The sequence below is a fragment of the Micropterus salmoides genome, unplaced genomic scaffold, assembly GCF_014851395.1.
Source record: "Micropterus salmoides isolate LMB-PRFRI ecotype aquatic unplaced genomic scaffold, ASM1485139v1 Ms_hic_scaffold_16, whole genome shotgun sequence".
In the NCBI taxonomy this organism is placed as follows: Eukaryota; Metazoa; Chordata; class Actinopteri; order Centrarchiformes; family Centrarchidae; genus Micropterus; species Micropterus salmoides.
This window is the reverse complement of record NW_024040707.1, coordinates 32,692,388-32,716,684: the sequence shown is the minus strand read 5'-3', so window position 1 is coordinate 32,716,684 and position 24,297 is coordinate 32,692,388. Positions and strand designations below refer to the sequence as shown.

General features: G+C 47.7%; 1 protein-coding gene across 5 annotated transcripts; it reads right to left on the bottom strand.

The window, feature by feature from the left end:
* Positions 1 to 1,005: 1,005 nt before the first annotated feature.
* LOC119904964 (histone-lysine N-methyltransferase SUV39H1-like) lies at positions 1,006 to 24,224 on the bottom strand. 5 transcript variants are annotated; one of them, XM_038721595.1, is made up of 11 exons: positions 23,359 to 24,224; positions 21,926 to 22,077; positions 21,760 to 21,833; positions 21,502 to 21,657; positions 21,299 to 21,410; positions 20,262 to 20,514; positions 12,010 to 12,155; positions 8,371 to 9,030; positions 3,730 to 3,876; positions 3,504 to 3,633; positions 1,006 to 2,375 (listed from the first exon to the last, which is right to left on the bottom strand). In XM_038721595.1, exons 1-11 carry the CDS (start codon positions 23,423 to 23,425, stop codon positions 2,242 to 2,244), a joined length of 2,031 nt encoding a protein of 676 aa, XP_038577523.1. In that variant the 5' UTR covers positions 23,426 to 24,224; the 3' UTR covers positions 1,006 to 2,241. The 5 variants fall into 5 exon arrangements, with proteins under 5 accessions (XP_038577523.1, XP_038577522.1, XP_038577525.1 ...); XM_038721594.1 differs by having other exon boundaries at positions 21,926 to 24,224; XM_038721597.1 differs by lacking the exons at positions 21,760 to 21,833; positions 21,926 to 22,077; positions 23,359 to 24,224 and having other exon boundaries at positions 21,304 to 21,410; positions 21,502 to 21,642.
* Positions 24,225 to 24,297: the final 73 nt, after the last annotated feature.

Below are 24,297 nucleotides of genomic sequence, written 5' to 3'. Positions count from 1 at the left end.
TTCTGTATTTACTCAAGAGGGTTTGCATTGACACTACCAGTCAGAAGTTTTAGAACTCCTACCTTGTTTGTAGTTCTTCTGTAAATCTCAGTAGTTCAGGTCCAGTGAAAAACCTTAAATGGTACCAAAGTTAAAAACAACGTTTACGTCACCAAAACAGACATTTTCACATCTAAAACAAACAATGTTCATTATTTCACTGTAGGATCAACTGATGACCAGCTGCTCCATCTTCCTTCATTAATATTATATACAGTATATATAATATAGTCCAAATAAAGCTTCTGAGGGTGGATTAACAGGCGGTTCCAAGGTGTTTACTGTAGAAATGTTTCATTTCCTGCCACTGCTAAGAATAACCAAAGAAGGTAAAGACAAAGTTTAGGTCAGAAAAACTGGGAAATAATATAAATTTAGAGATAAAAAAGTAATGACTTAATAACTTAGAGTTTTCTGCATTTCCCACAAGTATTTTATTAAGAACCTGTTGATCATTAAATGTTTCTTTCAGTCAGGGATCCAGACCTGCTCCCCCATCTCTCCACTTGGAGCTCAGGAAGTCCTGATCCTCCACAAATCCAGTAAATCCAGAGCAATCCCTGTCACCAGGTGAGGGAGACTCTGAACGCCACTCTGGCCTTGTCCAATCAGCTCTCAGAGGAGCACTGACATGACAAATCACCAAGCTGATAGGCAAAAGCACACCTGAAGTTGTGTCATGACCTCCTCCTCCTCCCTTCATCAGCCTGAGGTTACACCACATGTTTAACTATAATCTGGGGGCCAAACATGAGGGGCTGTGGAGACTCCTCATTCTCACCATGAGTTTGATTTCTTTCACCGATTCATTCACCCCTCTGCTGTTTATCATTTTTGTATCCAGCGTGTTGTTATTCTGCATCAGGTAGCTGGTTATTAGTCCTGTTTAATGTGGCAGCTGGGCTACAGCGCTCTCTGGTGGGGAAATATTTTGCATGCTTTGGATTAAAAAATAAAAAGCAGTCAACACACAACATGAACATTTAATAAAACTACAACAATGACATCACAAGTTCATCATTTATTGACACAGAGTCTGTTCTCCACGCTGAAGCACTACACAAGTTTAAACACACTGAGGACCACCAGCTGTTGGACCACCACAGGAAGTTAAAGTCACCACTACAGGGACCGTCTCGCTGCCAAGTCCTGACTTTTCTTTGTTAGAAAGCCAGAAGGAGGAGTAGTTTGCTGAGACGCTACAGATCAGCTGAGGGTCACTACCTCCCTGCAACTTGTCTACAGGTTCAGGGTCATTGCATAGTAAGCTGCTTCAGACTGTGGTGGAGGTGATCCGAGTTCCTGTTAAACACCTGGCTGTCACAGGTGATCAGCTGAGTGCAGAAGGTCCTGGAAGAGGGAAGGTCTGTGGTCTCTGTGAGATGAACTGCTGATAACTGAGCAGATTTCAGCTCACTGAGTTCAGAGAGGCCGCAGACGCCAGCAGGAGGCCGCAGTGTTAAACCCACCGAGCATCAGGAGCACGATGACCAGAGGTAAAAGAAACAAAAAGCACTACAAAGTACACATTCAACTATAAAATCTCAATTTAGAGAAAGATTAACAACCCATGTGAACTCAGATGTGTCTGCAGGGTAACACCAACTGCAGTACCAGAACCAGAGCCCAGCACCGGCACCCTGAGGGCCCGTTAGTCCTCTGCAATCATTTCATCAGATGGAAGTGCAGAGGAGCATTGTGTGTTGGTGTTCCAACTCTGAATGACCTCTGACCTCCATCACAGGTACACAGGTCTGACCTGAGGTCCGGTTACGCAGATTATTTATAAAACAGAGTCAGGTACTGCCGCTTCGCTCGTCACACTAGAGTCCAGCAGGCGAAGCAGGAAGTGGATGTTTGAGGAACCTGTTGGCGGTCTGGGCTCTCAGATCCCAGATCTGTTAACCTGCTGAGGTCTCTGGTAGAAGCGAAGGACAAACTGATGCTGTGATAAAACCCAATGATGGTGTACCAGTGATCAATACCTGTCCCACACACCAAGCACCCAAACAGCACACAGCTCCTAATCTCAGCTTCTAGTGGACACAGAGATTTAAAATGACCCGTCTGTGGTCTGCAGCTTGAAGACTTTGTCATGTTCACATATAAAAACGTGAATTTCAGAAAATAAAAAATTCATATACAAATCTGTACAATGTTCCACATGTTTACACAAACAACGCTGTTCCTGGCAGTCCCCCATCAGAACAGGTACTTTCGACACGAGTCCGATCCACACCGACACTCCACTCGAACCCTCTTCTTCGGAGAGCCGGGGAGGACAGCTAGACTAAAACTGGAGTCCATTTTGGTGCTTTCTGTGTCGACCGGATCAACTGCAAACAAACAGGAGAGAACAAGAACACATTTCCTTCGTCATGAAGATTTAAAAGGCTCACACTGTAGGTCGGGGTAGCATGCACACATGTGCTCGAGTTCAACAAGCTCAAAACTTCCTGACTGAAGTTAAAAATGTGTGAACAAGCAGGAGGAGATAAAAGTCTGACACCAGCAGCCTCTCAGTCGTTAGACGTGGATCAGCCTTTTCTGGCTTTGAAAAGTCAGATGTTGATCAAAAGACGTCAGTGTGCAAATTTCTGTAAAACAGCCTGGGCTTTTCTTTGACTCAGTCATTGCCTGTATCTGGGATAGGCCTTTAATTCCTTTCACACAAAACTCTCGCTCAGCAAAGATGGGCTCTGCTGGTAGGAATATTAGGCCTTTTTGGTCTTGCTTGTTTACCATGATGGGAAATCTGAATTGTGGAGAATCCAACCAATTTAATGCTGCACAACATGTCCACTCTGATGGAGGTTTAAATAAAAAGTATTGGTATGTGCGATCTAGCTTAGCTCAAACAGGCGACCCAGCAGGCTGTTAGAGGTTTAATACATCCAAAGAACTTCTATAAAAACCAGACCGGGCTTCTAATTGAGACCTGAATCAGCTGAGGGACCAGCACAGACACAGGTGGGGTGGTGATGGCGCAGTGGATAAGACAGAAGCCTTTGGTGGGAGAGACCCGGGTTCGAATACCTCAGGGACACCATTGTGTCCCTTAGCAAGACACTTATCCCCATTGTTGCTCCAGAGGCGTGCGACCTCTGACCTACATAGCAATTCTAAGTCACTTTATCCGCTTTGGATAAAAGCGTCAGCTAAATGAATAAATGTAACGTAAATGTAGGTTCAGACACTGATGGTGATGCTACGACAGGAGAGGGTTCATCATACCGGTCTGAGGTCAGCGTTCTATGTTTTAAACACGACCTGTTTCCAGTAACGTCTTTCGTTATGATCCCATTAACCAGAGCGAGCTACAACATCACACTTTTACAAACAAATTTTTTATCGTTATCAACAAATAACATTTAATAACATTTGCACACCTGTAGACTCACCTGCCAACCCTGGAGCCTGCTGAGGACCACAAGATCCGCTACAGTTTAAAGCTCAACACTTACTTTGCATCTTGTAGTCAAAGGTGAGCTCCTCTCCTGCCCGAATGGCCCGCGTTGAAAACAGAGCGATTCTCGGCAGCCGCTCGTCGATGTTGTCGATGAACACGTTATAGACCTGCAAGTTGGGGTTACACTGCAAACACAATACAGTGCGTCAGGAGCCGCCACGCTTCAAAATACTCCTTCATGTGTCTGGTGTAAGACCCAGACCCAGCCTGAACACACTCACGCTGTGGTTGACGAAGTGGGAGACGTTTCCTTGATGAGCTGCGTCCACCGTGTACACGTCCTCCACGTAGTCCAGATCGAACAGGTAGGTGGAGCCCTGGCGGTCGTACACGTGGCCCCGCCTTTCTGCTTCATCAGTTGTAATGATCTGGACTCAGTGAGACAGGAAACGCTTCACTGTTACACAGTTGATCAATTTCAGTCCTGACATCTGATCAGCTCTCAGAGAAATGAAAGCACAGGGTCAAAGTTCCTGCAGGTGTAGTCTGTCTGGCCCACGTCGGTCCTGAATGATCAGGCACCATCTTATGATAAAGCTGGACTGATTTCTCTTATTGACAAGTCAGATTTATGGGCAATGAGCAGCGTTACGGTTTTTAAATGCATTTACACCTCTGATGAAAGCTGTCTGACTCAAAGGTAAAAGGAAATTCCTCGTTTATTTTAGTTTAATAGCAGCCAACAGGAAAAGAAATCACATTTTGATGCACTGATTAATTGTTTTATCCACTTATAAATCGAAATTTACACACTGCTCAGACCTGAACCCACGTGGACCCTGAGAAACCTGCAACGTCCCGCCATGTTTCCCTCAGGGGATCAGCGCGCAGTGTGTCTCTGCTCTACTGGACATATCACTGTCTTGGTAAAAATGATTAGTTCAATATAATGCCTGGCTCTAAACGCCAACATGGACGAGGACTCTTCGTGTGTGACACTGATTCACCTGAGCACAGATGTTAAAGCTGCCGGAAGCTAAAATACTGCTTTGACTTGAACCCAAGACATTTAATCTCCTCAGAAGCAGCAAACGAACATCTGATACCCGTACGACCTCCTGATGTGGATGCTGCTTCAGTGTTTGTAGGTTCACCTGCTTCCTGTTGGATCTCTGCTAATCCCACATCCTCCTTGTCATTAGTTTCCACCTACAGCTCAGACTCAACCTTAGTCAGCTAAGCTGTCAGGCTAATGTTGGTGCTACACAGTGACTAGCTAATAAAGCGGTGATTATGAAAAACGATAAATATCATGGACAAAATAAAGCTGACTGTGGAAACTAAGGTAGGGTTACTGTGCAGCTGACAGGAAGTGAACAGATGGAGAACAGATGTCACACACGGAGCTGATATTAAGAGAATCTGAGCCTGGTTAGTAAGGATATCCTGTCACAGCGTTCAGCCACATCAGAGTACTGATACAGATTTATTTCCACTATGCTTTGGGCCGGACTCAACTTCTCAACATCAAGATCCATCCAGACTCCCTGCTCATTGTTCTCGGGGACTTCAAAAGAGCAAACCTCAACCATGAACTCCCAAAGTACAGACAGCATATTAAGTGTCCCACCAGGGACACTAACACGCTGGACCGATAACAAGACGTTCGAGGTGTATTCCTCAGAGGAATAAACACTTTCCCACCGTAATACCAAGATTTCCCAGAGTTTACACAGTAAACGCCATGTGGATGAAATTAGACAGATGATACTCTGACTTCCCATTCCAGTGAAGGCAGCACGGAGCTGTGCCACGAGAAGCTGCCGGAGGAAAAAATACACCGCCTCGTCCAGTCGCAGTAGAGTAAACTGGCAGGTTTTAATGTTGCAGACCACAGTTTTTTGGTTTAAACTCGTATTGTTGTGAATCTTTGGTGTAAACTCACCTTAGAATTTCCAACTAACAAACACCCCCCAAAAGCAGCTCAACGCCCCCCTTTCCAAAATATTGCTTCCAGCGCCCTCCATCGTCCTCGGAACGCCCCCGTTGACAAACACTACTCTACACCAACGACTGCACCTCAGGAGACCCATCTGTCAAACTCCTCAAGTTCGCTGATGACACGACGGCCATCGTTCTCGTCCGGGACGGTGACCAGTCGGCCTACAGACGGGAGGTTGATCAGTTGGCTCTCTGGTGCGGTCAGAACAACCTGGAGCTTAACCAGGGTATATATATACACTGGAATCCTGAAGTGAAATTCAATACCTTTCAAGACCTTTCCACTTGGAACATTAACCAGTTAAGTCAGCCTCACACCTTTAAAAGGAGAATTGTGGAGGTTTTACAAGGAATTTAAAAATATTTATAACGTCTGTATTGCCTAGATTTGATCCAGTTGTAACCTAAAAATTGAGGCACTGACCAACTCTCCCAGCTGCCTATAACAGCCTGTATAGGCCTGCTGTTTTCTATGTGAAGGACTGGTTGGATTTCCTGCAAAAATCCATCGTCTTACAAAGGCTACGGCATTTGTGTGTGCAATATTACTGCCAAACATATGAAACACAGTGTGATTTTGTGCTTTAGTTGGTTCAAACTAGATAATGCTAGCCTGCCTACAAACGCCAACCAGTTGATAACTACCTTGACATAGTTGAAATTTATTTTCAGACATAAATTTGTAAAGGGTGTACTGTTGGTTGCTATCTGAAACCTTACAGTAAGAAGCCACTAAAAACTACACAACGCAACTTTCACTTACATTTACTATAAATTGATTTCAAGACTGTAAAACTCAACACTCTTGTTTGTGATAACTTTCATATAGGCCAGAAGAGAACAAAGCTGAAGAGAATAAACTGAGTGATGGATAACGTTGGTAGTGCGGGCAGAGTAGCACAGACATTTGCGATCAACAGCTGCTGTCGTATAGCTGCACGGTAAAGCTGATTTGTATAAACTTTAGTGAAACAGATGTAAACTAGAACAAGGGGAACATGTTGAACGATGGCTTCCTGGCTCTGGCTAAATCTACATCTGTCCACTACAGGGGCTCGATTCACAACCTGGAGGAGGAACTAGTATAAATGACCGCATTAGTATAATATTACGACATTATATTAAAAGTATGTTGTTAATTTAATAGTAAACTGTCATATAATAGTATATACCATATCATTATAATATTAATCCCAGTTACCTTAATTTTAAGTAGGCTACTAACTCATCAGTAATCACAACTATTTATGCAGAACAATGAGGTCAACATTTAAAAAGTTTGCTGTAGCACATCAAACTCCATCCAGGCTTTGATTCATCTGTTCACGAGAAGCGACACTGACGAGCGCATCGGCTTTATGAAAAGTTCAACGTGTTTCAATAAAAAGGCAACCAAATAGCTTCCTATATATTTTCCCTGTTGTCTTCTGTCTTACCGATTCAGCTGCTGGCGCCGCATCTTGCTCGTTTTTGATTAACTGTCGGCCACAGAGCCAATAAATATCATCATCATCTATCAACTAGGGCTGGCCCCGAATATTCAAATATTCGACCGTTGGGTACACATTCGATTTTCAATTATGAGATTCGATTATTGAGGGGTTTTTTCGCACGCCTGACCTCCGCTGAACGCAACACTCCAGTTCACATCAAAGGGAAAACTAAATGAAGCCCTCAGCTGTGTGGGAGCACTTTAAACGGAGTGATGACAACACTAGTGTGGAAGTTATGGCGTTTATTAATTTTACAATTGCTTAATTTCATTACAGATCAAAACAGTCAAATTTCCTACATTTTAAAATTAATCAGTAAACTGTAGGCTAGAAACAAACAGCAACACAAGGAACGCATTTAAATAAGCCTAATTATATTAGGCCGATTGTAGAAGAGCATTTAGTCGCTATAATTAAAATTAAAAGTGAATTTTGCATAAAAACAGGTTAGATTTAGTTCCGCTACCGGAAACACTGCTCATCCCGTCTGCTCTCTGTGGATCCTGCCCGGCTAAACTATTCCCGGATTCTGCTCTGAACCGGCTCGGCTCAGACTCTCTCACTCTGGACTCTCAGCTACGGTTCCCCCTGCTCTGTACAGCAGCCACCAATCCGGTTCGGCACGCATCTATTTTCACTCTGCTTCACTCTTCCGCTGCTCAAGCGAGCTTCAATTATTTGCTCTTATTTACGTCACGTTTACGTTTTCGAAGCGTCAAAGCTCAAATAATGACATTCGGGCCAGCTCTACTATCAACGTACACAGCTGATCCCCGTACCAGGGTGGGGGGCGCCGTCAAACAAAAGTACTTCTTAAACGCTGCAATGATGAAATAATCTTTCTCTAAAATCATCGTTAGCCGCAGCCTTACTTCCCACAAGCCATCACTCTGATTCACAGTGTCAGGAACAATTCCTGTGCAATAACCCAGCAACTGTCTCTAATCAGCCACCTGTTTACTGACTAACACTTATTATTTATTCATCAGTCTCTCTTTCAGAGCTGTTCATACTGTTCATATTGTATATACTGTATACCAAATCCACCTACCTCATGTACATAACACCTGCATAATACTTATTTATTCCTGCATCCTTTGCACTCTGCTCATTGCACTATTGTCTCAATCTGTCTATATTGTTTTTGTTTGTACTATATGTGTGTTCTCTATATTGTAGCCCGTGTCTGATTTTATTGTATTATTGTATAAGTAAGCACATCGTGAGTATTGTACAAACCCAAGTCAAATTCCTCGTATGTGTCCACATACCTGGCAAATAAAGCTGATTCTGATTCTGATATCTACTCAGAGGCGAACCTGCAGCAGCTGTGAACACTGATGTGGGCTCATAAATGTGACGTGTGGCGTTCAGGTTCACTGTAGACAACTTCTCCCTGACCGGATCAGGTAAAGTTGGGGGTCTCACCTCTCCCACGTACTCCATGACAAAGGTGTTCTTCTTGATGTGCTGCAGCGTGCGGACGCCCCAGCCCCGGCCGTTCTCCGTTTTAAAGATGCACAGGTCGAACTGGATGCCCTTCTGCACCACTCTGTTGGGGCAGTCGCTGCCACAGCTGCACTGGGAGTTGCACTCGTATATGGGCTGCCCCGGCCGGATGCGGACCTGCCCCCTGTCGGTGTAGGCCATGCGGTGCAGCGAGGCCCCGGGGCAGCAGCCATTCACCGGCTCCTCTAAGCAGTTCTTGCACTCGCAGCCCACAGCCATCTCATCCAGCACGATGCCCTGGCCCACCTTGTAGTTGTTGATGTAGGTGAAGTTCTTCGGGGGGCCCTCGAAGTCCACTTCGTTCATGACAAAAATGCGACCTGGGTGGTTGCGGGTCTGGTTCAAATGTGCCTCCCAGCGCTGCAGACTCAGACGGAGTTTGGCTTTCTGGACAAGGAACAAGGCAACTTCCTTATCCAGCTTTTTAGGGGTGCCGCGTCTCTTGTGGCGCCTCAGCTCCTGGTCCAGGTCCAGGTGGAACTGCTTCATCAGTTTGGGGCATTTGAGGTTCCTCTTGGGTTCCCAGCTGTTGTCTGACTCTGGGAAGCCCTTCCACTTCACCAGGTAGAACTCCTCCACCTGAAACACACGACACCTTCAGTACAGAGTTTAATATGTGATCACATCCAAACTATTTCTAATAAATTCTGTGCTGAGCCCGGGTTCACCTGCAGCATGACGGACTACAGGACACTGCTGCAGCTTCATAACTTTAATACCTGGAGACCTCGGAGTGAGCAATATGGATAAGTCACTTTATACCATATCTACACAATCTGTTCGTAACGCAGCTCTGATTGATGTGCAACACACTTTACCTGTATTAACGGGATTGATCCTGCAGTATGACAACTTCTGTGTCTCTCAGTGCTGCACACTCAGCCTAATAATTAGTAGATACATGAGGAGTTTTATGTTTGCAACATCTACAACCTTCCAGTGATTTCTGTAAATCTGACTTTTAAACAGTTGTTGACAACTGATGACGGCTCCATTAGGGCTGAAATAATTCATCGATTACTATTAAAGAAGACTAAATGCATCGACACAAATTCTTTGCATCGATGCTTCGTTTAATCCATGTAACTTTACAGCACACTGTTTCGCAGGGACATTTATTACGGTCGCACATCGTGCTTACGCTGTGAACACGACGTGATTATAACGGCGCTGTTTGCAAAGTGGAGGAAGAGAGAGAAAATAGCGAGGGACGAAGAAGAAAGTGTCCAGAGTGTGGGATTATTTCAAGCTAAAGAAAACAACAACTGTAATGTTACCGTCCGTCAGCCGTAAAACTGCCAGCGGACCACAGGCAAGGGAACAGTAACAGCAACTTTAGCATTTAACTGAAACCGTGACTGACTGTTGAGTTGAAGCCAAAGTAAGCCGCAGTCCTCAGCTGAAAATGTGCACATCGTTCTCCTGGGTGGGCAGTGAGTTGTAGCCTCACAGTCAGGAGTTAACTGGGTGTCGGGAGCTGCACCTTTTAACTCCCCTGCAGCTCTCTCTGTAGCTCTGACAATCCCTGCTACCTGCGTGTGCTAATCCACCCTTTCACCCAGATTCTTTGTCTTTAGAATAACCAACAGCAGCTGTTTCGTGTGCAGGATCGCTCATTTCCCGTTTCACGTGTCTTCTTGACAAAACGTGGTTTGGAGACCAGCGTCGGGTGACACAGCAGCCGTCAGCTCCTGTAGTGTGCGTGTGTCCCTGTCACCGATCAGTCAAGTAGTGTGAACGGCCACAACAACTTCAAGACTGCCGTCATATGACGGCAAGTTGTGTGAACGGCACGGCCGACGCTGACGGTCGTGTAGTCTGCACGAGCCTTTAGTATAACACCGTAGCTGAGAGTCCAGAGTGAGAGAGTCTGAGCCGAGCAGGTTCAGAGCAGAATCCGGGAATAGTTTAGCCGGGCAGGATCCACAGAGAACAGACGGGATGAGCGGTGTTTCCGGTAGCGGAACTAAATCTAACCTGTTTTTATGCAAAATTCACTTTTAATTTTAATTATAGCGACTAAATGCTCTTCTTCTACAATCGGCCTAATATAATTAGGCTTATTTAAATGCGTTCCTTGTGTTGCTGTTTGTTTCTAGCCTACAGTTTACTGATTAATTTTAAAATGTAGGAAATTTGACTGTTTTGATCTGTAATGAAATTAAGCAATTGTAAAATTAATAAACGCCATAACTTCCACACTAGTGTTGTCATCACTCCGTTTAAAGTGCTCCCACACAGCTGAGGGCTTCAGCGCTGTCTGGTTGTTGGTCTGATGTTTGCTGTATGACACACTGAATTTCTGAAAGCACCAATAAATATTTATCACTTAGAAACGTTCACAGCTGATCCCGTTACCGGGAGGGGGGCGCTGCTTCTTAAACGACGCATCAATGAATCGTTGAAATAATCTATGGAAGCTTCGAATACTAAAATCATCGTTAGCTGCAGCCCTAGGCTCCATGCTGTACTGTCAGGACATTAGACCAAGGCTTCCTGCTTCAGTGTTGACCAACCAGACTTCAGTTTGATAATCAATGAGTCACAAGGCTTCTTGGTGCATCTGTTTTCAATTTCACGTCCATATGATTGGTTTAGACTACAGAATCTGTAGTAAAACCTGTCTGGATGTTTCTTTTGCTATACCAAATATATTCCTCATGTTCAAAACATTAAAATGGGAAACATCATAGTCTGTAGACAAAGCCCGCAGAAATAGTTAACATCTGACCTACCTACAGTATAATGGAAGCAAAAACTACACACTTCTACCGGTCAGTTTTTATTCAGGGATCTTGAGACCGACCGTTTCCTTTGGGAATCAGCGCCTCGTTTAGAATGGCTGCGTTTGTCTAAGACCACCGAAAGGCTTCAGTTTATAAAAGCAAAGTTGACGGGAGAGAGCATGAGCATCTGAACACGAGTGTGAGCCAGGTGCACAGAGGGAAGGCGTGTCCATGTTCACTACCAGACATTTTTGTTTACTGCTGCAGAATAACCAAAGAAGGTAATGACAAAGTTTAGAAAAATTGTAAATTTTAGAAATATACGAATAATGACTCAAGTTATTCTGCAGCAGTGGCAGGAAATGAAACATTTCTACAGTAAACACCTTGGAACCGCCTGTTAATCCACCCTCAGAAGCTTTATTTGGACTATATTATATATACTGTATATAATATTAATGAAGGAAGACGGAGCAGCTGGTCATCAGTTGATCCTGCAGTGAAATAATGAACATTGTTCATTTTAGATCTGAAAATGTCTGTTTTGGTGACGTTGTTTTTAACTTTGGTACCATTTAAGGTTTTTCACTGGACCTGAACTACAAACACAGGGCTGTTCTAAAACTTTGGACCGTTTTCAAGTTGACAAATGGTAAAAGGCATCTTGTTGTTGAACTTTATGTGCAGCATTAATTCCTTTAGTTTTGCAGCAGATGAAGCACAGTGTTGTGTACAGATGGATAACAGTAACGTCTCTCTTCTATGTGTCCTGGATGTGCAGCGTTTAAACTGTGAAATGCATGCAGAGCTGGTGTCAGTAGTAACACTTTACCTTGGTCTTCTTGTAGTCACAGAGGAACTCCACCTCATAGTCATTGACGTTGGCCCTGTTGACCCCGAGCTGTTTGCAGTGGAGCCTCTCTCTGCGACACAGGGCCTCCAACTCATCCCAGGACATCTTACAGGCCACTCTGCAATCTGACACAGCAACTCCCTTTAACTACACCAGACTCCACTCAAAACTCTGCTGATTTGAAATGGCACGGCTCACTGCTCACAGGGTGCAAATCAATACAATATGACTTTAATACGTGTTAACACTGGCTGGATGAATGGTTTAATTCGGTGCACTTAAAACCGCAGAGAGGCACATTTATGTCAACAAAATCTACTTTTTTATCAGATCAGCCGGCTTTCTGCCGCCAAACAAGGCAGCGGGGGCAGGAGCAGGTTTAGTGAACTAATGATCAGGTGATGATCAGTGCATTAACAGTCGTGTGAATCGATCTCTTAGTAAACATGTGGTTTTATTGTGCGGCGGCTCCTGATAAACATACAAGGCTTTTGTGGTAAAGAGAAGCGCCAATAAAAAGAAATGCAACTGGAGGCTGGAGCGGCTTTAGGATCTAACTCGAAGTCTTATAAGACTAGTTGAATATAAACGCAAACACAATATATAGCAGAATATATAAACCCGAAGCCCAAACAAAGCCACATGTAGCGTTACATATTAACACAAAGCCATTTAAACGCGTCGCTGCGTGGCGCGCTGTGCGGGCCGAGGGGAGCTTTACCCGCTCAACCCCGCAGCCTGCTCCTACACAGCTCAAAGTAACTGATCAAACACATTGGTTAAAGCTCTACTGATCAGACGCCAAGCTCCTGAGCTGAATGAAAGTAACTCCGGCTTCACACGCGGACAGTTTCACAACAAAAGAGTCTGATTTAACAGCCGAAGCCTCCGGACATCTGTGATCAACAGCGGACTCAGAGACCCGCGGCCTTCATGTTCCGGGTCTTTACACACTTTACAGTGGAATTAGACTTTAAAACAACCGTAAACACGCGTGTAACGTAATATAAAGTCGTATCTTGTCCCCGTAAGTTACCTTTCAAATTTTCCGCCATGTTTTCCGCACAGCCGCCAAAATAGGACAAGCTACGTTAGTGGGCAGGTCCTCATGCGCGCGCGCTGACGCGGCCGCTGATTGGTGGAGCCTCATCTGTCGGCTCTCTGATTTGCTCTGAGGCAGTCAGGAGGCTTGGCCCGAACATGCCCGAAGATGTACGAAGACGGTTGAATTCACCAAGAAGTTACGGCAGATTGTTGTTCCGCTGATCCCGCTTCCTGTCCTGCACAGTCCCCCAGAACACCAGGACCCTGGAACTGTACTTGGGCTTTTCTATTTTACTCTGTGTGGTTTGAAGCCCTGACCCACAGACCGCCCAGTCTGTCCCACATCAGGCTCCTGTTCCTGGTCTGCACAGAGCCTGCAGGGACCTGTTGCTGTTGATATGATCATTAGTGCTGCTGATGAAATAAAACACTGTTATTAACGTGTTTTTGATAATACTGCATACAAAGGTCCGTCTGTGAGTAGGACAGTTAAAATCATTCTGCAGGTCTGTTGGGGAGCCAGAAGCTCAGAGGGGGACAGGAAGAGACCACATGAACCTGATCAGAGGGCTAGTTCCATCCTGGACTGGCTCTGGTCTCCACATAAAGAATGACGTCCTTCAGCAACCAGTGGTGGTCAGGTACTGTACTTAAGTACACATTCGAGGTACTTGTACTTTAAATGAAACTGATTTGATGCTGCTGATTAAAATTGAATTCCACTTTACTCACTGAAAATAAAGTGCTTTGACTTCACTGGATTTTAATGTGAACATGATCACATGATCAGAATGTGACATCATTTCCTGTTTCTCTCAGTGCTCATCAAAACAAAACATTTCACTGTTAAACTGTTTAAAAGAATTATATTGCCTGATTATAAAAGGGATTTCTTGATGTTAACGTTACTCAAAGTAACTTCATAATGTTCCAGGTGAGTTGGTCTGTAAATCTTAGGTTTGGTAAAGTCACTGTATTCATCGGCTCCATGTTTAAGTGTTTGCAAATACAATACAAGATGTTTGATATAAACAAAGGCAGAGAGTCAGAGTTTTACACTAAACATTTGTTTTACTGAACCATTAAACTTTACAAACACAAACATGACCCAGAACAGAGGGTGTTCTCATTTACATAGTTTTACATATCTGTTGTCTGATCTGAGCAAACGTGACCACCTACCTACGATGATGTCACTGCTTTATGCAAATACAGTTTGAAATGAAATGGTACAGGCACAGGCAGGGGGATCAATAGTGAAACAGTCAGAGTGTTTCAGAGCCAGAGAGCATGTTAAAGGAGCCAGATCCAGATCCAGGAGCAGCCATAGTCCAGGTATCTGTACGCTGGGGCACAGGGCAGTCAGGTAACCATCATGCATTCTGTTTGCTTCTCTATAAAACATAAACATTTGAGACACACACAGAGCGAGCAGTGTCTCTCCTGATGATATCTGTCCTCCAGTCTTAGGTACGTCTGATCACAGCACAGGTTCCAGACTAGTCCTCCTCACAGAGCCTGAACCACTACCAGCATCCTCGGTGGTTAACTAGTTTATTAAAGCTGGTCAAACCACAGTCACATCCTTATAGTCCTGGTAGTTAATGTCAGCCCTGGGAGTGATGCCGGTTAGATCTACACCAGGTACCTCTGCAGACCTGGGCTCCCCTGGTTCTGGTCTGCCCGGCTTCAGACCTGTGGCCCGCGGGAAGGGGAACCCGTCCAGAGGAGTGTGCTCGATCCTGCACAGGCTGTCCTCGCTGTCGCTGCTGTAACCAGGATTGGAGGCGCTGATGGGTCGGCTGGGCCAGCCCAGCTCTGACAGCGTGCCAGACTCGCCACACGTCCCCTGGACATCCTCTGTCTGAATGGCCTTCTCCAACTGCCAGATCCGGACGGGCACCCCTGCGTCCTCCACCACGTTCGGCTCCACTTTACGGAAGGTGTGGCGGGCGTACAGGCCGATGCAGAACATCTCCACGATCACAGAGTAGTGGTAGATCACTGAGGACACAGGACACAGGTCTGAGCGTCTGCAGGGACCACAGGTCTGAACGCCTACAGGGACCACAGGTCTGAACACCCACAGGTACCACAAGTCTGAACGCCCACAGGGACCACAGGTCTGAACGCCCACAGGGACCACAAGTCTGAACGCCCACAGGGACCACAGGTCTGAACGCCCACAGGGACCACAGGTCTGAACGCCCACAGGGACCACAGGTCTGAACGCCCACAGGGACCACAGGTCTGAACGCCCACAGGGACCACAGGTCTGAACGCCCACAGGGACCACAGGGACCACAAGTCTGAATGCCTACAGGGACCACAAGTCTGAATGCCTACAGGGACCACAAGTCTGAATGCCCACAGGGACCACAAGTCTGAATGCCCACAGGGACCACAGGGACCACAAGTCTGAATGCCCACAGGGACCACAGGTCTGAACGTCTACAGGGACCACAGGTCTGAACGTCCACAGGGACCACAGGTCTGAACGTCCACAGGGACCACAGGTCTGAACGTCCACAGGGACCACAGGTCTGAACGCCCACAGGGACCACAGGTCTGAACGCCCACAGGGACCACAAGTCTGAACGCCCACAGGGACCACAAGTCTGAACGCCCACAGGGACCACAAGTCTGAACGCCCACAGGGACCACAGGGACCACAGGTCTGAATGCCTACAGGGACCACAGGGACCACAGGTCTGAATGTCTACAGAGACCACAGGTCTGAATGTCTACAGAGACCACAGGTCTGAATGTCCACAGGGACCACAGAGACCACAGGTCTGAATGTCCACAGGGACCACAGAGACCACAGGTCTGAATGCCCACAGGGACCACAGGCCTGAATGTCCACAGGGACCACAGAGACCACAGGTCTGAATGTCTACAGGGACCACAGAGACCACAGATCTGAATGTCCACAGGGACCACAGAGACCACAGGTCTGAATGTCCACAGGGACCACAGAGACCACAGGTCTGAATGCCCACAGGGACCACAGGCCTGAATGTCTACAGCGACCACAGAGACCACAGGTCTGAATGTCTACAGGGACCACAGGTCTGAATGCCCACAGGGACCACAGGTCTGAATGTCCACAGGGACCACAGAGACCACAGATCTGAATGTCTACAGGGACCACAGAGACCACAGATCTGAATGTCTACAGGGACCACAGAGACCACAGATCTGAATGTCTACAGGGACCACAGAGACCACAGATCTGAATGTCCACAGGGACCACAGAGACCACAGGTCTGAATGCCCACAGGGACCACAGGGACCCACAGGTCTGAATGCCTACAGGGACCACAGGGACCCACAGGTCTGAATGCCTACAGGGACCACAGGGACCCACAGGTCTGAATGCCTACAGGGACCACAGGGACCCACAGGTCTGAATGTCCACAGGGACCACAGGGACCCACAGGTCTGAATGTCCACAGGGACCACAGGGACCACAGGTCTGAATGTCCACAGGGACCACAGGTCTGAATGTCTACAGGGGCCGCAGAGACCACAGGTCTGAATGTCTACAGGGGCCGCAGAGACCCACAGGTCTGAATGCCTACAGGGGCCGCAGGCCTGAATGTCTACAGAGACTGCAGGGACCGCAGGCCTGAATGTCTACAGGGACCACAGGCCTGAATGTCTACAGGGACCACAGGCCTGAATGTCTACAGGGGCCGCAGAGACCACAGGTCTGAATGTCTACAGGGGCCGCAGAGACCACAGGTCTGAATGTCTACAGGGGCCGCAGAGACCACAGGTCTGAATGCCTACAAGGATCACAGGTCTGAATGCCTACAGGGGCCGCAGAGACCACAGGTCTGAATGCCTACAGGGGCCGCAGAGACCACAGGTCTGAATGCCTACAGGGGCCGCAGAGACCACAGGTCTGAATGCCTACAGGGGCCGCAGAGACCACAGGTCTGAATGCCTACAGGGGCCGCAGAGACTACAGGTCTGAATGCCTACAGGGACTACAGGTCTGAATGTCTACAGGGACCGCAGAGACCCACAGGTCTGAATGCCTACAGGGACCGCAGGTCTGAATGTCTACAGAGACCGCAGGGACCACAGGTCTGAATGTCTACAGGGACCGCAGGGACCACAGGCCTGAATGTCTACAGAGACCACAGGCCTGAATGTCTACAGAGACCACAGGGACCACAGGTCTGAATGTCTACAGAGACCACAGGCATGAATGTCTACAGCGACCACAGGGACCACAGGCCTGAATGTCTACAGGGACCACAGGTCTGAACGCCTACAGGGACCACAGGGACCACAGGTCTGAACGCCTACAGGGACCACAGGGACCACAGGTCTGAATGCCTACAAGGATCACAGGTCTGAATGTCTACAGGGGCCGCAGAGACCACAGGTCTGAATGCCTACAAGGATCACAGGTCTGAATGCCTACAAGGATCACAGGTCTGAATGTCCACAGGGACCGCAGAGACCACAGGTCTGAATGTCTACAGGGGCCGCAGAGACCACAGGTCTGAATGTCTACAGGGGCCGCAGGGACCACAGGTCTGAATGCCTACAAGGATCACAGGTCTGAATGCCTACAGGGGCCGCAGAGACCCACAGGTCTGAATGCCTACAGGGACCACAGGTCTGAATGTCTACAGGGACCGCAGAGACCACAGGCCTGAATGTCTACAGAGACCACAGGCATGAATGTCTACAGCGACCACAGGTCTGAATGCCTACAGGGACCACAGGGACCACAGGTCTGAATGTCTACAGGGACCACAGGCCTGAATGTCTACAGGGACCACAGAGACCACAGGCCTGAATGTCTACAGAGACCACAGGCATGAATGTCTACAGAGACCACAGGCATGAATGTCTACAGCGACCACAGGTCTGAATGCCTACAGCGACCACAGGTCTGAATGCCTACAGGGACCACAGGGACCACAGGTCTGAATGTCCACAGGGACCACAGGGACCACAGGTCTGAATGTCCACAGGGACCACAGGTCTGAATGTCCACAGGGACCACAGGTCTGAATGTCCACAGGGACCACAGGCCTGAATGTCCACAGGGACCGCAGAGACCACAGGCCTGAATGTCTACAGCGACCACAGGCATGAATGTCTACAGCGACCACAGGTCTGAATGCCTACAGAGACCACAGGTCTGAATGCCTACAGAGACCACAGGGACCACAGGTCTGAATGTCCACAGGGACCACAGGTCTGAATGTCCACAGGGACCACAGGTCTGAATGCCCACAGGGACCACAGGTCTGAATGTCTACAGGGACCGCAGAGACCACAGGTCTGAATGTCTACAGGGACCGCAGAGACCACAGGTCTGAATGCCTACAGGGACCGCAGAGACCACAGGTCTGAATGCCTACAAGGATCACAGGTCTGAATGCCTACAGGGGCCGCAGAGACCACAGGTCTGAATGTCTACAGGGACCGCAGAGACCCACAGGTCTGAATGTCTACAGGGGCCGCAGAGACCCACAGGTCTGAATGCCTACAGGGGCCGCAGAGACCCACAGGTCTGAATGTCCACAGAGACCACAGGTCTGAATGTCCACAGAGACCACAGGTCTGAATGTCCACAGGGACCACAGGTCTGAATGTCCACAGGGACCACAGAGACCACAGGTCTGAATGTCTACAGGGACCGCAGAGACCACAGGTCTGAATGCCTACAAGGATCACAGGTCTGAATGCCTACAGGGGCCGCAGAGACCACAGGTCTGAATGCCTACAAGGATCACAGGTCTGAATGTCTACAGGGACCGCAGAGACCACAGGTCTGAATGTCTACAGGGACCGCAGAGACCACAGGTCTGAATGCCTACAAGGATCACAGGTCTGAATGCCTACAGGGGCCGCAGAGACCACAGGTCTGAATGCCTACAAGGATCACAGGTCTGAATGTCTACAGGGGCCGCAGAGACCACAGGTCTGAATGTCTACAAGGATCACAGGTCTGAATGCCTACAGGGGCCGCAGAGACCACAGGTCTGAATGTCTACAGGGACCGCAGGTCTGAATGTCTACAGGGGCCGCAGAGACCACAGGTCTGAATGCCTACAGGGACCGCAGGTCTGAATGCCTACAGGGACCGCAGAGACCCGCAGGTCTGAATGCCTACAGGGACCGCAGAGACCACAGGCCTGAATGCCTACAGGGACCGCAGAGACCCGCAGGTCTGAATGCCTACAGGGACCGCAGGCATGAATGCCTACAGGGACCGCAGGGACCACAGGTCTGAATGTCCACAGAGACCACAGGTCTGAATGTCCACAGAGACCACAGGTCTGAATGCCCACAGGGACCGCAGAGACCACAGGTCTGAATGCCTACAGGGACTACAGGTCTGAATGCCTACAGGGGCCACAGGTCTGAATGCCTACAGGGGCCACAGGTCTGAATGCCTACAGGGGCCACAGGTCTGAATGCCTACAGGGGCCACAGGTCTGAATGCCTACAGGGGCCACAGGTCTGAATTCCTACAGGGGCCGCAGAGACCACAGGTCTGAATGCCTACAGGGGCCGCAGAGACCACAGGTCTGAATGCCTACAGGGACTACAGGTCTGAATGCCTACAGGGACTACAGGTCTGAATGCCTACAGGGACTACAGGTCTGAATGCCTACAGGGACCACAGGTCTGAATGCCTACAGGGACCACAGGTCTGAATGCCTACAGGGACCACAGAGACCACAGGTCTGAATGTCTACAGGGACCAAAGAACAAAAGTTCTTTTCTGTTGTTGCATTCAGACTACTATGGATCTAAAGCAGTGTGATGCAGTGTGTACACCCCATACAGACCAGGACCTGGGTCAAAGTGAGTCCCGATGTGTTGATTCTGTCAGTGTGCCCGTTTTCTCCTGGTGTTCGACTGTGAGTCAGTGCACAGTGACGTCGTGGCTTTCAGCCACATCTCATGGTTGCTTATGTGTGGAACCCTGTCCTCCAGCTGTCCACTGAGGACAGAACATGAGCTGCAGCTGAAAGTGACCTTGAGGTGAGATTATTTTGTCACACTAGTCAAAGGAAACTGAAATAGAACATCAGCAGAACCTTTACAGACTCTTGTGTTCCCGCCTGGTCTCTGCTTTGTGCTGATACATTAGATAGATGGTGAACCTGGTGTGAGACTGAGACTAGAAGAGGCCAGATGTCACTTACACTGGGACCTGGTCAGGACGGAGAAGGGGGGCGTGCAGGGGATGACCTCCAGAGCCCCCATGGTCTCTAAGATGCTGCTCTGCAGGCCACACAGCACCAGCACCACGATGACGCAGACGAACTTGGCCCTCAGTCCATATCCGGGTAGAGCTCTCTTAGTGGCTTTGTAGAACAGCAGGTGGCCGTAGAAGGACACGAAGGTGGACACACCGATGATAGCATTCACGTACAGGTTAGGGTTCACTGAATCCACCTGGAGAACAACAAGATGGCCATCAGTGATGTTATCCTTCAGCTCATGCAGGGCTGCTTGGAGGACGACCTGTGGACTTTAGACATGGGTAGGTATTAGCCTCTCCTGGAGCACTTCATGGGAAGTGACAGAAACAGATGTGTCCCATACTGCTAACCCTCCTGATTTTCAGACTCCTGTTTGTCTTTGTCTCTCCCAGTTCCTCCTGATTTAGGACAAATGTTCATTATTTCACTGCCTTCATTACAGTTTCTGGACAGTGAGTAGGAACCCAACAACTCTCTGTACTGTCTCAGCCCAGATAGGTAGCACGCATGTGACGATGGTCACATGAACTCTGACCATCATTTCAAACAGTCCGACCTGGATCTGATTTGGACCACATATGACAGTGGCTCAGATCCGAAGTGGAACAGATCAGAGTCCGTGTGACCTGTTAAAAACACATCAGATCTGAGTCACTTTAGCTGCAGTCTGAATGCAGCCAGATGAGCATGCCTTTAGTTATGAGACGTCATATTTGTTAGTTTCCATCTGAACAACAAAGACTTGCAACACTGTCAGTGAAGGTCAAAGCTGGTTGTTTATGAAGACGCATCGTCTCTCCACACGGCTTTAAACACTCTCACAAGTTCAGAGCAGACGTTTGGTTCCTCTCTGACATAGTTCTAATACAGACTCAGTTAAACATCTGATGTTTAAAACCCTGATGGGAACACATGAAATAAGATCCCCCCTCCCTATAAAATACATCAGACAGGTGGAGGTGTGAACAAAGACCCACATCACCGTAGTCGTACTGTTCATCCGTCCACAGAACCAGGGTGACAAAGAAGAGGACGCTGCGGACAACAGAGAGCTGCAGCACAGCCGCCATCATCCAGCCCCGGCTGCTGCTGCAGAGGAAGAAGAAGAAGTGAGCTCCGCACATCATCTCTGACTTTAGTGACTCTACAGGTGAAGTGTCTCCCAGTTGTGTGTGCGTACCTGTTGATGGCCACCAGAGGGAGACAGCAGCAGCAGCAGCAGGGGAAAGGATCTGGAGATACCTGCTGTCCAGACAAGGCAGCCAACATACGAGCTTTCCCTCCAAAGAAGTCAGTGATCAGGCCCATGAACTTCAGCAGGGTGATGGAGTGATACCTGCGCGCGCGCGCACACACACACACACACACACACACACACGGTCAGACGAGGCGGCGTGCAGCTGTGTGACTGCAGGTTATCCAGAACAGGCTGACTCACAGTGAAGCGATGAAATTACAGAGCGAGGACGAACGCGGCACATACAGCGCTATGAGTGAGGTGAAGATGAAGACCTGGGCAGAGACAACATTCACAGAGTGAGACACGAGCAGAGCTCATCGGACCACAACAACAGATTTCAGCAGGAGGAGGAGGCTGACGTTACCGGGTACATTCCTAATATCCACAGGTAGAGGCGCCGGCGTCTGGACGAGGGGCTGTGGCGCAGGAGGAAGCCCACCTCTTCCAGGAACACGCCCAGCAAAATGAGCGCCAGGCCGGCCGGGATGAGGAAGAGCCACAGCTCGTCTTTAATGGCTGTAAACACACACACAACCAAGAGTTTCCCGTTGGGCCGCTGCACAGCTGGGGTGATAAACCACAGAGTACAACAATACAAACAAAAACTGCAGTTTTTGACACACATCAATCAGACACTCCACATCAGAACATGATGAAATGGTTCAGACCAAACCCTGACCCAGTTATTTGTGCTTCAAAGATCATAAATTAAAACCTGGAACACAGAGGTAGTGCTGAAAAGCTGGAGGGAGAGGCTCGAGGCAGGTGCAACAAAGTGCTTTTGGTTCTGCTGCTTCATCCGTTACATCAGTCCCTAACAGCTCCACAGGGTTGATCCCTGATGTTAATATGATGGTTTCCTGTTTGTAGTTTGATTAGCATAGAGGCTAACCACAAGTCAGATCTGTTTCTGGGTTAATGAAACAAAAACATCTGAACCTGCTGTAGCTGCTGAATTGATTCTGTTACTGCTGCCTGATGGTAAAGTAGAACTACTAGGACCAGTATACTAATAAAGGTATGTTATTAGTCTAATGTGGATAAGACAGAGGCTGTAGACTGCTCCTAGCATTTGATGTATTTATTGAAGGGCTCAGCTGAGGTACTGCTACGTTGTTTTTAGTTTGTATTTTAACAGCTCCTTTCTTGATGTGCAGTTCTCCAGTAATGTCCAGTAAGAATGCAAGAACAAAGGTCTGTATAGACAAACGCTGTGTCCAGAGAGCGGGCTCACCAGTCAGCCTCGGTTTTGTTCTGTGGACTGAAGAGCTGGACTGATTTAACAATGACTTCCTTCGTGTGTCATTTGCTCCAGCAGCTTCTCCCGGGTTCATTACAATGTTTCAAATTATTTCAGGAGGGTTCGAGCTGATACAACTCGTGTTTAACATTTCCTGTTAAAAAGATATTTGGGGTTGTTTTCTCCTCCTTGTTTAAGGTAATAAAACACTGCAGGTGTAGTGTCCTGGTGTTTTTCCTCCACAGTCCTGAATGTGTCCTAATACAGATGTCCTCCAGTGTAAATCACTATTTCTGTAATTACTTTCCAAATGTTTTCCAGTATTTTCTGATGTTTTTTTCAGAAGAAAGAGGCTGTGACAGGTTTCTAAACTTACTTACTATCATTATTTATTAAGGTCTGCCTCCTGTACACTTTCAGACCTGAATACAAAGACTACAAAACAAACTGCACAGCCTATATCAGCATATTCCTTTAGTTACCTGGTCTCAGGTGTTTATCCTTCTGGGACCTGAACCCACAGCCCGGCAGAGCTGGACTGACAGAACGTTACTCACCGCTGAAGATCTGTGATGACAGAGGGATCTCAGGCCCGATCCAGCTACAGTTGGCCCCTCTTCCCATTCTCGCCTCTCCTTCCACCTGTCTCACTACAAACACAGGTAACAGCTGTCGGCCCGTTAGTCAGCTACAAACACCTGCTTTCATTAACGCCACAGCAGCAAACACACCTGGCTTCCACACACCTCTGTCTGTGGAATCCGCATGGACCTGAACACTTCCTGTCTGACTGGAAACATTAATGATTGACCAGATCCAGGTAGGAGGACAGGTGGGGGTCCAAGTCCATCCTGCCAGAGGTTTACTTGTCTCTGCTAGGAGCGAACATACGTGCTGCCATCACAACTGTAGTACACAGTAGTACTACACAGTAGGTTCTACTTTCTGTGGTTCTGTTTTAATGTTTCACCCTGTTCAATCTGAAGGAATTCTTTTTCTTTCTTTCTGCTAATGAGACACTAAACGAAAACTCACCAAACTTTGGACAAAATTTAAATCCCATGAAAATCTCCATGTCCTGTGTTTTCGTGCATGGGCGTGGCAAAATGGCTCATTAGCGCCCCCTACAGAGCAGCCACGTTTCTCCGAAATCTACAAAATCTTTGTGGAAGATGGATCATGTCCACACCTACAAGAAGCTTCTGGGAACAATGCCCTACAGCCAACAGGAAGTCGGCCATGTTGGATTTAATGGTCATTTTTTGTGATTTACAGGTTCCATCAGGTTCACCTGTAAGGTTTCATCAAACTTCACAATGTGCCATGGCGTTGAAAATCGATGATTCGCCATGAAAAAGGAAGTTGTTATAACGTCAGTGTACATGCTCAGATCTGTACCTAACTTTACATGTTTGATAAGAGTCCTGCCCTGAACACATCTACATTACATTTACTGATTTGGCAGATGCTTTTATCCAAAATGACTTACATTAGAG